Consider the following 15291-nt stretch of genomic DNA (forward strand, 5'->3'; position numbering starts at 1 on the left):
GCCTAAGTAGCCCAGATAAGATATAAGGGATAGAAACAGCTGTTGTCATCTCTTGCTGCTTTGCTACTTTCTGCCCACCATGAACTGTTTCTCTTGTGCGATGGCTGTCTGCCATGCCACTCTGCCTTGGAGTCAGCTGATTATCGACTGAAACCTCTACAAACTGTGAGCTAAATAACCTCTCCTCCTTTAACTTTGGGCGTTGGGTATTTTGTCTCAGAAACGAGAAAAGTAACTAAGACATTAGGTATTTTGTTTTAGCAACAAAAAGTGGACACACATATTCACATATACATACATAGATATATAATGTACATATATATGTTTGCATTTTTTTTACAGAAATCTAGAATGTTCAGATTTTTTTTTTCATTCCAAAGTTTTTTCAGGGTCACCACACATGGCATTACAAATTGTGCGTTGCATGTGCACAGTATAATGTCATGTGAAATCCCTGTACTTGCATAGTGCACAATGTGCACAGCCCTTTTTAGCAAGGCCTCTGTGTCCGGAAAGCAGTCACATGGGAAAGTGGAATAAAAAAAAAAAATCAAGTGTAGAAGCAAATGGCAAACAAAAATGGGAATATGAAAAGGGATTTATTTAAAAAGTCAAACTTTGATGTGAAAGGGTTGCAAATTTGGCTTTAAGCTATTTTTACTACAAATAAATAGATCAATTATTGGTTTTAAGACAAATAAAAATATCTCCTGAAGGGCTTCATAGGATAAGACCACTCTGTAATGTGATGAAGAGCTTCTTACTCTCACAGTAGACACAATGGTAAGTTTCCTAGGATTGTGTGTAATAGAATTTCCAGTAAAGGCTGTGTGTAGCTGTCAATACATTTTAGTAAGAGTAATTCTGTGAATGAAGCATGGTCGTCAGTCCAATACAGTCTAGATACCCAGCAATCTCTTTGCTGCTCTGGAATGATCCATGGTACTGATTGCAATATTTGAAGAAACAATCCTTACACACCATTTTTTCTCTGATGTGTTTGTTTATTATCTAATTTTGAGGTGCTGGGGCCCAAGCCCAGGGTTTTGCACATGCTAGGCAAGTGCACTAATATCTATCCACACTCCATTTCCCAAGCTGGATTTGATAAACTCTTAAGTTTTTTATATGAGTTTGAGACTGTATAGAGGATTGTGCTTTAGTGGTTAATTGTGCTGGGCAAGATAATTCACTGTATAAATTGAAATGAAAGGGAAAAAATAAATTAAGCAAAAATTATGAGTGTAGACAGCATACAGTACTCCATAATGGACTTGTTCTGGGTTTACATAGATGATTAACATATGCCCTCAGGTTGTTTGTACTCTGGGAGTGGAGGAAGTGCGTCTGAAGACAGTAGAAGTAGCAAATATTGATATCAGTAATAACTGCATTAGTAGCTAACATTATTGAGTAGTATGAAGCAAATAGTTTTCTAAGTTTTTTCTATTCATCCAAGTAATGCTTTTCAATCCTATAATGTTGTTATATATTATTGTGACTCTGTTTTGATTGGTGAAGAAATGAAGTCTCAGTTGAGTAATTCATCCAGTCTGACAACTTGTAAGTCATGGCACTGGAATACAAGGCTCTTCAGGCAGTCTTTTTAGACAGATAAACTCGAGAAGGATTAATGCTTTGATAACTGTAAGGGATAGGAATGTTTCCGTAAATAAAGGTGTTCTAGTCTTAAATGAATTGCCTCATGTAGAATTATTTCCTAGAATAGAAATAAAACTAACTCTAAACACTGTCAGTGAAAAATCCTATTTCTGAGTAAAAGACTAAAACTTCAAATATTTGTTCTCATTAAGCAAATTTCCAACTGAGTTACATTTGGGGATAAGAGGTTAGGTCACCTATGTAGATTTTTCCTGAGATATTCTTTTATCTTTGTCAATGTTGTTGGGCAATATTTTGTTACTTAACAATTTTGCAATTTGACTCCATAAATTCTGATAAAACTTTAGTAGGTGAGCAAATATCAGAGGATGTCCGGGGGTCACCTCTGCCTGGGCTTCTTGCTCTTTGCAAATACTTTGATATTCATAAAACTGCATACTGAATGGCAAACACATGTTAGCCTAGAATTTTCATGTGTGTGTGTAAAATTTTTTGAGGAGCATCTGCACTCATGAATTTTTAGCAAAGTTGGAGAGTTTGGATTTCACAGATATAAAATGTCTGGTCCCCTTTTCCTCTGTCAGATTTCAATTTTGAATTGGTCTTAGGGAAGTGGATGGAAAATGAAGAATTTGGGTAAAAATTCTAAAGGAGTGTGGAGGAAAAGAATAAATGCATTCTTTATTTCGTGTCCTGTTGTTTATTTGTCTTCTTTCAAGTGCCCAGGGGAATACTTTACTATGATACTTTCATTAGAAAATCCTACATTAGGGCCGGGGATTTAGCTCAGTGGTTCTGCCACCTGCCTCACAAGCTCAAGACCCAAGTTTGATCCCCCGTACCAAAAAAAGAAAAAAAAGAAAATTAATTAAATTAAATGAGCTAATATGTTATCTTTTTGAGTCAAAACACCTAGCAATGTCATATATTTGTATAATGCTTATAGTTTTAGAAGTACTGCTTTTAAAAAATGTGAATCCACACATTTTCCTATTTAATGACCACATCAATTTGGTGAGATAGATTTTTACCTATGCTTCCAGGCATGGGTAATTGTTCAAGAACAAATACTTAAGAGTAGTATCATTGAAATTAAAATCCAAGATGCAAGCTGTCCAAGTGAAGGGATCTTTTTTTTATGCCATAATTCCAGTGATGGCAATGAAGTCATTGTTATTGTTTTTCTGATGCAGACTTGCTGATGAACATTATGAGAAATAAGCAAGGAAGCTAATCAGGCTTGACAAATTGTGTGAGGGTCTGAATCTTAGAATCTCTGAATTTTCTCTTCACTATTCCAAACATAGTAAAGAGTCTTGGTCTAGCTTTGCATGAAGTTGCTTAGGAGGAGCCTTGAGAATATTTAAAGAGATGATTGAAAAGTGATATTGATAGTGTATTTGATCACAGGACTATTGTGAGATTCTGGTGAGGTATGTTTTTGTTCTAAGCAAAAAGGTACTGCACAACCAAAGAGACTATATTCTAGAGGAAACAGTGAAATGTAAATGTATATTTTTAACACAGGTATTATTCATAGGTTTAAAATAGGAAAAGAATGGAAATAATAAAGTCCCGTCAATTTAAGCAAGTATTCTTAACTCTGCTCATATATATATACCTACTATCTCTACCTCTCAGGAAAGGAAAAGAAAAAGATAATAAGAATTACTCTGAGGACAAGTAGGAACATGGAATTAAAATAATCTGAAGATCTAGACATAATCCTGGTACTTTTATTTTTTAAAAATGACTTTTCAGGACAAAATAGACAAAAATGGTTTGAAAAGGAAAAGAAGATTTAAAATTAGTCCTCAAAATATTTGGCCTTTTCAAAATGATACAAGGTAAATATCGAAATGAAACCCACAAAATGGATAATTTGACCAATATAAATGTTGAAAAGAACTTAGACATTTTGATTGAATATTAGATGGCTAAAACATATAAGAATACATCAGAACCTAAATTCTACCCAATAACTTGTTTAATATGATGAAAAAATGGTGAATGAAGAAAAAATGCAGAAGGTATATGATCATATTTACAAAAATAAATAGTCCCATTGGACATTAACTCACTTAGCAATATTTATTGAGGACCTATTATTTTCCTGGCACTATTTAGAGAAATGCAAATTAAAACAACCTGTTAAAATACAAAACCAATGAGAATAATAAAGTAATATCAGCAATTCTGAGGAAAAATAGCTATATATTGCTGGTTGTGTTGTAAATTGGTTCAATTTTTGTGGGAAATAGTCTCATATATTAAAAGAATTATAAAAAGTTTCTACCTTTTGACCTACTTATTTCACTTCTGGGAATAAATATGAAAAAAACTTAAAAGAAAACAAAGTAATTTTATGAAGATAAGTATAGCAGTACCATTTTTAATAATAAAAAGTGACAAAAGGGCACAAGGCAGAATACGCATATTCATGACCAAAATAAATGTGTTTTCACAAAGACAGAAAGATAATTGCGTTCACTTATCTATTAAAAAACTATTAAGCACTTATGTGGGCCAAGCACTGTCCTAAGGGCTGAGGGAAGGAGTGCAGGAGAAACCACTCATGGTGTCTACCAAGATCTCTGTGAACCTCTGGGGGTCTTTGTGCAAATTAGAAAAATGTGGCCTCTCTGGGCACATGCAGTCCTATGTGTACAAAGCAGGGCTGGAAGAATGCCCACCTTGAAAAGTAAAAAGCACCTGCATAACAGTGAGGGCTTATGACCTAGAAGTGGAGTGTACAAGTGGAGCTGGATTCCAGTCCTTCCAGCTCCTCATGGGATATCCTGGTACACAGATCACAGTTAGTATATCCAATCCAGATAGTCCCCTTAAAAAAGGAAAAAAATATATTGAAAAATAAATGCACCAATGACTACAGCTACAAAGATAAATGCTTTGAAAGGAGGGAATAGTTTGACAAGAACACATATCAAGGAGACCTAGGAGGTCCCATTAGTGGGGAATTCAGAAAGCCTGAAAGAAGCTGAGCTCTAGGTCAGGAGGGTGGGGAGGGTATCCAGACAAAAGTAACAGCAGGTGCGGAAGACTCCCTGTGGCTGGAGGGAGTATGGTACAATCACAGAGCTGAAAGGGATCAGCAGGATGTCTGGAATGAATGTGCAACTTGAAGTAGAGAAATAGGCACGGCTAAATACTTCAAGATTTTGCAGATCTGTGTTTCTGGAAGATCACTCTGGCTGCAGAATAGAAGCTGCATTATGAAGTATGTGGTAATTGGAGTGGGTGACTTGAAACCAGTCACTGCAGACATCCAGTGAAGAGGTGGAGGTAGTTTGGACCAAAGTGGTGGTAGCAGAGAAGGCAAGATGCTAACCATCAGAGACACTGTTCAGCAGGTGAGATCAACAGGTCTTGGGGGTAGACTGGCTATGTAGGGGAAGTATAGGGAGGTGTTAAGCATGACTGCTTTATCTTCCCCCAGCAAACATTTAAATTCTGGATCCCATTAATTTAAAATCAACGTGTCAGCAGAACTGTGCTCCCTGTCATGACTATAGTGGAAAATCTTTTCTGCATCTGTCAGCTTGTGATGGTTCCAAGCATTCCTTGACTGTGGCTTCAGAAGCTCAGTTTCTGCCTTAGTCTCTGCATGGCCTTCTCTTCTCTTCTTCTTTTATAAGGACACTTGCTACTAAATTTGAGACCCATTCAGATAATCCAGGATTATCTCATTTTGAGATCCTTGATCCTTACCTTTTCTGTTTTTATTTATTTTGTTTTTGAGACTGGGTCTCTTTATGTAATCCAGGCTGGCCTTGAACTCACTATGTATATAGCCCAGGCTGGCCTGGAACTTGCAGTCCTCCTGCCTCATCATTATGAGTACTGGGATTGCAAGCATGCACCACCATGCCTAGTTTAAGGTCCTTATCCTAATGATATCTGCACTGATCCTTTTTCCAAATAAGATCAGATTCACAGGTTCTGTGGGTTAGGATATGGGCATATTGTTGAAGGGATCACCCTTCACCCCACTATAGGCATCATGTGTGAATAATCTTTAATGTACCCCAAAATAGGGGCTACTAGAACTGACCTATAATGCATTGTTGTTTCCACATATCATTTGAAGGAGCAATGAAGTATCTATTTTCAGTTTCCAAATTCTGCTTCGGATCTTAAGTCACTATGGTAAGTCCCTATAGTAAAGGCTTGGTTCCCGAGGGCAGCGCCATTGGTGGAAACTTTAAGGGAAGAGGCCTAGTGGGGTTCCAAGGTCATTGTGGGGAGACTGTGGGAGTCCTTAATGGACACTGTGGAATCTCGGACTTTTCCTTTTCTTTCTCTTTTGATCCCTGGCCATGAGATGAATGGCTTTTGCTCTGGTAGATGCTCATGCTATGATGTGCTACAGTACAGCCCCAAAAGCAATGCATCCAACTGATCATGGGCTGGGACCTCTGAAACCATGAGCCCAAACCAACCGCTTCTCTTCATAAGTTGATTATCCCAGGTATTTTTTGTGGTGATGGAAAGCTGTCTAACGCACTAAAGAATCTCAAGTAAATGTCAAATCTGAAGGACTCACTACTGGTCTTTGTGTAATCATTTGCTCCAAAAAGTTTTGTGCACACTATACTTTCATCACTGGATACAATCACCTGGGTTGAAATCTTTCATTTACTTATCTCACTTGTTTGTGAGGCCCTTGAGCAAATGTTTCTTGTATACCTTGGCACTCTTGTGGCTGGTATTGTGTCTGGCAGAGAAGGGATTTTCTCCGAGGCATCATTTTCTCTGAGACCCCTCACTTTTGACTGTAAGGGGGCCAGAATATAATTTTCTTTGTTTTCACCAAAACACAATTAACTACTTAATTAATTAATAACTGCTGAGCCAGATGTGATGGTGCAGGCCTGTGATCTCAGCACTCAGGTGTCTGAGGCAGGAGGATCACTGCAAGTTTGAGGTCAGCCTGGGCTGGGCTACACAGTGAGACCTTGTCTCAAAAAAACTAAAAAAAAAAAAAAAATTGCAGAATGGCTGATTTACAGAGGCATGATATAAAAAAAATCACCATGGGCTGTATAGTTTTCATGTAGCTGCTGGTAATATAAAACTGGGTAAGTACTAGTTCTTATACTTTAATAGCTCAGTCTGTTGAAAAAGCCTATTTGAACAAATTGAGTATATATCAGTAGTAATTACTGTAATAGAGGCATGAATTAAGTGCTGTGGAGGCATAAAACAGGTAGCTACTATTTATTATGGGGTGTTTAGAGATGGCTTCAAAGAGAGGGAGAAGACATTCCAAAGTAAGATGAGATCAGTAAGAAATCCTATTGGAAACATAACAGCAATACAAAAGTAAAAATAAAGACATTTCAAGAAAAGTGAGGTTCTAACAGATGCAGAGAGAGAGACAGGAAGTGGTTGTAAGTATTCAGTGAATAAGACTTGACCCTAAATGTATGTGTAAGGGTGATGGAGTCAGAACCAACACGAAGCCATCCCTCAGAAAACTCTGGGTCTCTCCTTTAAAAATGGGGTATTTGTACTCTTCAGATGTTCATTGGAAATATGCTCTGGAGGATGAGGCAGGAGGATCACCATGGGTTTGAGGTTAGCTACATAGTGAGTTCAAAGCCAGCCTGAACTATATGGCAAGACCCTGTCTCATAAATAATCCCCTTCACCACCCCACCCCCAAATTTAGTCTGGGTTTTTTTTCATGACAGGCTCTAAAACTGTATTTTAGTCAGGGCTTTGCTCTTGTGGATTAATACATAATGTCTTTGAAAATTTTCAATTCTTTTCTTTCTTATTTTTTCCTGAGAAAAAGGAGCCTCTTTAAAAAGTTACATGATAGTGCTGGACTTAGCTCATTTTAACAAAGGTTACAGCATTTCTGAGTAGTAAACACTATTTCTGATCTTTCAGGTGCTGGATGTTTGGCAGACATGCCTCCATCTGGAATGAATGAGTAGAGCCCCAGGGGCAGAGAACAGTTGTGGGCCTGAGAAGCCCATGGGTATCTGGACCAGGAACATGCATCTTGTTTCTACTCAGCCAAAGCCAGGAAGAGAATTAAGGCAAAAAACAACCATTTGCTAGAATCAATCAGATTATTGAGCAAGTTTAGAGCATGTCTAGTCTGCTGGTTTCAATTTGGCTTTAGCTACCAAATGGGTAAGAAGGGAATTATTTGAGAAACTGCTGTCAGGACTCCAGGACTACTTTCAGTTGCAACTCAGCAGCACCTGGATTTTATTCCTAAGGTATTTCCTCCTGTGATGATAACATCAACAATTAATATACTGAACTTATAAAGTTTTATTCTTTAGGGAGGGAATAGTCAATGCTTGGGAGAGGTCAGATAATTAATTTCTGCAATGTTTGAGATTAGGCCATTGCATGTTTTATGACCTTGAAGATAATAGTGATTATTAAGTCACAAAAATATTAAATTACCTTTGCAAGGATTCCCAGTAAGGAAGTAATAGAAATAGGCAAATAACTCATGTCTTTGACATTATGAGAAGCACTTCTTCCACTGCCCCAGAGCAGAATTCTCACAGGAGTGTGCACCCAGTCATGAAACCAGGGGAGAATTTAAAAAGGACAGCATATGATCATCAGAAAAATAACATGCTTTGACATTCTAAGGAAACCTGAATTGTGCTAATATGAAGTCATCTGAAATTACCTGTGTCTGAAGAATTCTAAGATAACTTTCTTGCAACTATGAAGTCAGGGATTCAGCACATGCCTTTCTTCTGCAGTGTGTTGGAAAGATCTCACGATGCTGACTCATGAAGACTCCAATTGGAGTGTTGTCCCTATAACCCATGAGCTGTCCTATCCCAGGCAAGATACTTGGCAGTGTGGAACAGCCATTTTCTCAATTATCATTTACTTGGGTCACTGCACCTTGCTTCCTTTGTTTCATTTCTGCTCCGTTTCTGTCTCTTTTCAATACAGGTATTGGAATGGTCTTTAAAATCATAATTTAGATTGTGTCATTCTTTTGCTTAAAACCCTCTAGTGCATCCATTTGTATTAACCATAAAACAAATTTCTTACCATAGCCCAAAACACTTTGAACAATTTGGCCTTGCTCATCTCTTTGCCATTCTTACTCAGTGTGCTCCAGCCTATTGACCTTTCTGCCCCTTGACTCGACAAGGTAGTTTTACATCTAGGCCACTGCTGTTTTATCATTTGAGAGTCTCTTCCCCCATTCTGAGTGGCTCCTCTCCTCTTTCAAGCCTCAGGTCAAATATCATCTGTTCAAAGAGGTCAGCCTTCATTATCATATCTAGAGTACTATCCTCTGTCATTTTCTAATAAGTTTTTGCATTCATTGCAGTTATCATAATGGGAATTTTTCTTGTCTAATTAATTGTTCAACTATTTTTTCCAGTTTCCTCCACTAGACTGTAAGATTTGTGTGGGGCAATATTTTGTCTACTTTTTGGATTTTTTTTTTTGGTACTGGGGATCAAACTCAGGACTTTTTGCTTGTGAGGCAGGCAAGGCACCACTAAGCTAAATCCCCAGCTCTTGTCTACTGCTTTTAAGTGTATTCCCAGGGTTTAGAGCTATATTTACAATCTATCACATACCAGACATACAAAGATATATATTTTTGATGAATAATGAATAATTTCAAATGTAGAACTGAATATGGAAGCGTTTAACTTGCAAAACTCTTAAATTTACTCTCTACATTCTTGCTCTTGGGGACTTACTTGTTCTAGGATAAAATTCTCCTAGCCCATAGAAAAAATTGATAATAGTAGTTGATATTTATTGAGCTTCAAGAGATACTGGACACTAGTCTAAGTGCTTTTAGTGAATTAATTCATTAACAAACTGTATCAGTCAGCTTTTCCATCATGGAAATATAATACCAAACACCTATTACTTAAAGGAGTAGAGGTTTAATTTAACTCATAGGTTAGTGATATACAGTCCATGGTTACCTGGCTCCTAGGCAGAAGTCTCATGGCAGAAGGACGTTGCAGAGCAAATATGCTCTTTAGAGGAGGGTAACAGTGCCAGAGAGGAAAGGGTAAGGGACTAGACATGCAACCAAGGCCAAGGCCATGCCTCCATGACCCACACAAACACCCATGAAGTGTTCTCCATTAATACTCTGGGTGGATCCCATAGCCAGTCAAATTGGCACTCTATCCTAACTACCACACCCACCCCTTATCAGCTTGCTACCCAAACACATTTTAAGTCACACTTAATCTCCAAATAAAGACAAATTCATGATTCTACCTAATACAACCATCCTGAATACGACCAGAAATGACCCCACTTCTCTGGTACCAATTTTCTGTGTTAACTTTCTTATTGCTGGGAAACAATGCCCAATACCTCCTTAAAGGAGGAGATGTTTAATTTGGCTCGTGGTTTTGGGCTGCTCATCCACGATCAACTGCCTTCAAGGCAGAAATATCATGTGGAAATGTCTGGTGTAGCAAAGGTGCTCAGTTCATGTCAGCCAGGAAGAAGAACAGGTAAACAGTGCCAAAGAGGAGGGGGCAAGGGACCAGGCATAAAACCCAAGGCCATGCCACTGTGACCCATCCAGACACACCAGAAATGTGCTCCACAAATCCTCAGGATGGATTCCAAAGCCATTTAAATTGACACTCCACCCAAACCACCATGCTGTCCTTCAAAGATATGTACAATTATTATTCTAATTAAGATGAGGGAATAGAGGGATAAAGTAACAGAAGAACAAAACTTGGAAGTGGTGAATTGAGATTTAGACTCAGGCAATTTAGTTCCACAGCAGTGATCATATTTCTAAAACCTACTCAAAGCCTCCTTGTTAGCTTGCATTCAAGTTTTACAATAATCTAATAGCCAAACTCTCAGCCTTTTCTTTCAACATTCATTCATTCACATATTCATTCAACACATATTAAATATGTACTTTATGATGGACACTGACCTAGGTCCTGGGACAAAAAAGCGAACCTAATGTCTTTCTTCAGGTCTTTCGAAGGAGGGAAGAGGAAAAAATCAACAGAAACGTGAGCAATATTTAGCACAATCAAACCTTTGGTAATGTCGAGTAAGGACTTACTTATTTTATAACCCAACATTGTCCATGTATGACAAGCAATAAACTTCATTATTTATGAGGCATTCTTCTAATACCTGATTTCTCCAAACACTGCCCCAGCTTTCAGAGTAACCAGGACCTGGGCACCATCAGGGCCTCCAAGAACTTGAATTTCTCCTTGCTTGATGATATACATTTCTTTACCAATGTCTCCCTGTATGCCAAATATAAAGATGAAACAGCAGCCACTTTATTCTTGAAAATTAGTTCCCAAATTAAGAAATGCAAACTTTTCTAGATGAAAATGAAAATTAATGCAAATTAAGGAAGCACAGAATGTCATTGTAAGAGTACTTATCTTAAGACCTGAAGTGGTTACAGACCTGGATTGGACATATCATGTGAAAAGAGAAGTCCTCACTGGGCATGTGAAGATACTTCATTTGGAACCTTGCTTTAGGAATGGTCAGGGACAAGGAATCAGTTGATTGTATGTATGATTGAATCTGGCTTTGGTGACCACTGCTATGCTCTCAAGAATGTACTTGTTCTATCCAAACAGCATGGGCTGTGGTCATTTGAAGGTCAGTTCTATTCTTCTTCTTAAGGCATTGAAGTATGATTTTGGGAATTCAGACATATGAGAATGCTATTTTTCTTATTCTACATTGAGAGGGAGTGTTAATGCAGCAAATTGTTTTACTCAGTTCTTGCTTATCTTTGAGAATTCTAGGAAGCTAGCACAATGACACTAGATGAAGCCCTGAGGATTCAACCCTCGGGATATTTGCATAGTCAGGCAATGGTATTGTTCTGTAGGCCTTAGGTGGTATGGAAGTATATACCAGGCTGTCAGCATTGTTTAAAGTAAGCACAATGATTTCTGATGTCTACCTAGTAGCTAGCTTGAAGTTTGAGCCATGACTAGTCATGTAACTATGAGACTTCCCCATTAAGAACCCTGGACCCAAGACTCAGATTGACTTCTTGAAGTAGAGATCTTTTGCTCATGACTTTGTTGTCCACTGGAGAGAAAAATGTGACCTGCACAATAGTAGGACCCAGGATGCTTGTGCCTGATTTCTCTAATCTGCTCATGTACATCTTTTTTGTCACTGTCCCCACTTCCTTTGCTTTAATAGATCTTAAGCTATATATAACTTTATGTTAAGTCATGTGAGTCCTTGTAGCAAATTACCAAACTGGTAGGTAATTGTGGGGTTCTTCGATACATCTTCTCACTCCAACTTTCAAAAAGAATAAATAGGTCTTTCAAGCGACTTCAGTGATATTCAAGTGAAGAAAGGTTGTTAAATTATAAATAGGTAAGTTTACATAATACTAGGCAAATAATTTGAATAATAGTCCCCACATATCAGAATGAGTAGGGTCTTGATCACTCTGGTCAGTTCCTGTGGTCTGAGTGTGTCCTCCAAGTTTTATGTGTTGGATTTAATTTCCAAATTCATATATTAATGATATTTGGAGGTGGGACCTTGGGAAGTTATTAGGTCATAGTTTCCTGGATTATCACCAGAGTGATTTTATTACAAAGGCCAGTTTTCTTTCTCTGGCAAGCTTACTCTCTCTGCTTGTCATATGATGCTCTCTGTCATGTCATGACCTAGCAAGAATGCCCTGATCAGAGGCTGGCACCATGCTGCTGAATATTCACAAGATAGAACCACGAGCTAATAAATTTTCTGGTCTGTGGTATTCAGTTATAGCAACAGAAAATGGACTAAGACTAATATTTTAAAATAGCATGAATATAAAAAATTCATTTATTTGGTATAGGAAGGGGCTGGGTTATTTGAGTTAATAAAATGTTCTCATTAGTCGTACTTTCAAAAGATTAAATCAAATCAATTGAGGTTGATTATAATCTATGCTTTGAGATGGTTGAAACAATGTCTACTTTGTTCTAGTTCTAAGCTCAAGGCTTGATAAATAGTAGGCACTCATTTATGAATAAAGAAAATACAACTTAATAACTGGCTCTAGGAAGTTTTGAAGTCTTTTGATTCCTAGGGTTATGTCCCTGTCCCTGTACATCAAGTATGATCATGAGGTTGAGTTTAAAGTTACCTGACCCTATCTCTTAACCCAGTTAACATCTGGGAAGTTGAAATACTCATTTTATTACTCTGTTCCACTGATGAGGAAGGTAGAATAAGTAAGTACTATTATTTCCATTTTTTAGAAAGAAAAACAAAGGCACAGATTGGCTTAGCTGGCTAATCAACATATGGCTTGGTATTTAAAAGCAAAAAAGAAGCCTAGAACCCACATCTCCTAACAGCAACTGAAGAAGTATTTTTAAATTTTACATTGTGCAAAATACTAAGCATAACTTTATACTTAAGTATAGATCAAAGGAGAAATTGGATTAATTTTATATTTATATAATTCTAATAATATATTGCATAGTATTTTAATAATCATAATATTTGATGTTTGCATAGTTCCTTATTTTAACTTCTATATTTGATGTATCAGAACATGCTGCTTTATTGTTTTGTTTTGTTTTGTTTTTGGTACTGGGGATTGAACTTGGGAACTTGCACTTTCAAGGCACGTGGTGGAACCATTGAGCTAAATACCTGGACCCAGTGCTGCTTTATTGTTTTTTTTTTCTTTTTTTTTGGTATTAAATTCTTTTATTGGTACATTGTAGGTATACAACACAATTACATTTCTCATTGGGAATTGTACCTTTACATAATGCATCTTCGTTCTTATTTTTTCCCCATTCCTAGCCCTCCCTTCACACCCTCCACCCTTCCCTATTTACAAAGACTTTATTTCCATTTCTCATCATTTTTCCTTTCCCTTCTTTCCTTTCCCCTGCCCCTCCCACTACCCCTACCCCTTTGGACCTTTTCTTCCTATTTTACATTATCGATTATTCATTCTAATCATTGGTACATTTTAGGTATACAATATAATGACATTCATCATTGGAAATTTGCACCTTTACATAGTCTCTCTTGGTTCTTATTTTTTCACCCTTGCCCAGCCCTCCCTTCAACCCCTCCATTCCTCCCTATTTACAAAGATTTTGTTCCTATTTTTCCATTTTCTCATATTAATCCCATTCCCTTCTATCCTTTCCCCTAGCCCTCCCACTTCCTTCCCCTTTGCCCCTTTTCTTCCTATTTCACATTACCTATTATACATTTACTCCTTATTTACACTTTCAGTTTCTCACACCAGAGAAACTATTCGGTATTTATACATGTGTGTTCTATTTATTTCACTTCAGAGAATCGCCTCAATGTGCATCCACTTAGCTATAAATGTCTCTAATTTCTCATTTTTTATGGCTGAGTAGTACTCCATTTTATAAAAAACCCACATTTTCTTTATCCAATCTCCAGTTGATGGGCATTTGGGCTGTTTCCAAGTTTTAGCTATTACAAACTGCGCTGCTATGAACATGGGTGCACATATATCACTGTGGTATGATTCTTTGAATTTTGGGGGGAAGATCCCCAGCAGTGTAATAGCGGGGTCAAATGGGACTTCCAGTCCTAGTTCTTTGAGGTATCTCCATACTGATTTCCACAGTGCTTGCACCAGTCTACACTCCCACTAGCAGTGGAGCAGGGTTCCTCTTTCCCCACAGCCCTGCCAGCATTTGTTATTGGTTGATTTCATGATAGCAGCCATTCTTTCTGGAGTGAAGTGGAATCTCAGCATTGTTTTCATTTGCATCTCTCGAATGACCAGTGATGTTGAACATTTTTTCATGTATTTATTTGCTATTTCTACTTCTTTGTCTGAGAAATGTCTGTTCATGTCAGATGCCCATTTTTGGATTGGGTCTTTAAATTTGGGAGGTCTGATCTTTTTAAGTTCTTTATAGATTTGAGATAGTAGACCTTTGTCTGAGGAAAAGCAGGTGAAGATTTTTTCCCACATTGTGGGTTGTCTCTTCACACTGCTGGTGGTTTCTCTTGCTCTGCAGAAGCTTTTTAATAAGAAGAGATCCCATTTGTTGATTGTTTGTGCTAGTTCACGGGCAACTGAGGTTTTGTTCATAAAATCTTTTCCTACACCAATGTCTTCAAGGGTTCTACCTAACCTCTGTTCCAACTGGTTCAGAGTTTCTATTTGAATATTTAGATCTTTAATCCATTTTGATTTTAGTTTAGTGCATGGTGAGAGATGTAGGTCTAGGTTTAATCTTTGGCAAGTTGAAGCCCAATTTTTCCAGCACCATTTATTAAAGAGGCTATCTTTCCTCCAGTGAAGGTGTTTGGCTCCTTTGTCGAAGATGAGATGGCTGAGTGTGCCTGGCATTGTTTCTGCATCTTCTATTCTGTTCCACTGGTCCTCAAGTCTGTTTCTTTGCCAGCACCATGCTGTTTTTATCACAGTAGCTTTGTAGTAGAGTTTCAGGTTGGGGATTGTGATACCCCCTGCCATGTCTCTGTTACCTAGAATTGCTTTTGCTATTCTGGGTCTCTTCTTATTCCAAATGAATTTTTGGATTGTTTTCTCGAGGTCTATGAAGTATGCTGCTGGGATCTCAATTGGAATTGCATTAAATCTATATAGCAGTTTTGGAAGTATGGCCATTTTCATTATATTAATCCTTC

At 37.6% G+C, this 15291-nt stretch overlaps 1 protein-coding gene across 1 annotated transcript in view; it reads right to left on the minus strand.

Moving 5' to 3' along the window:
• The window catches only part of Cngb3 (cyclic nucleotide gated channel subunit beta 3), a 162505-nt gene that overhangs the window by 8898 nt on the left and 138316 nt on the right, over window positions 1-15291 (minus strand). The window contains exon 15 of the mRNA XM_087190558.1: window positions 10783-10901. Within this exon, the coding sequence (XP_087046684.1) occupies window positions 10783-10901 (119 nt within the window). The remainder of the gene's footprint in view (window positions 1-10782; window positions 10902-15291) is intronic.

The sequence above is a fragment of the Heterocephalus glaber genome, unplaced genomic scaffold (genome assembly GCF_053883595.1).
Source record: "Heterocephalus glaber isolate CG9 unplaced genomic scaffold, H.glaber_assembly_v1.0 deba00001553, whole genome shotgun sequence".
In the NCBI taxonomy this organism is placed as follows: domain Eukaryota; kingdom Metazoa; phylum Chordata; class Mammalia; order Rodentia; family Bathyergidae; genus Heterocephalus; species Heterocephalus glaber.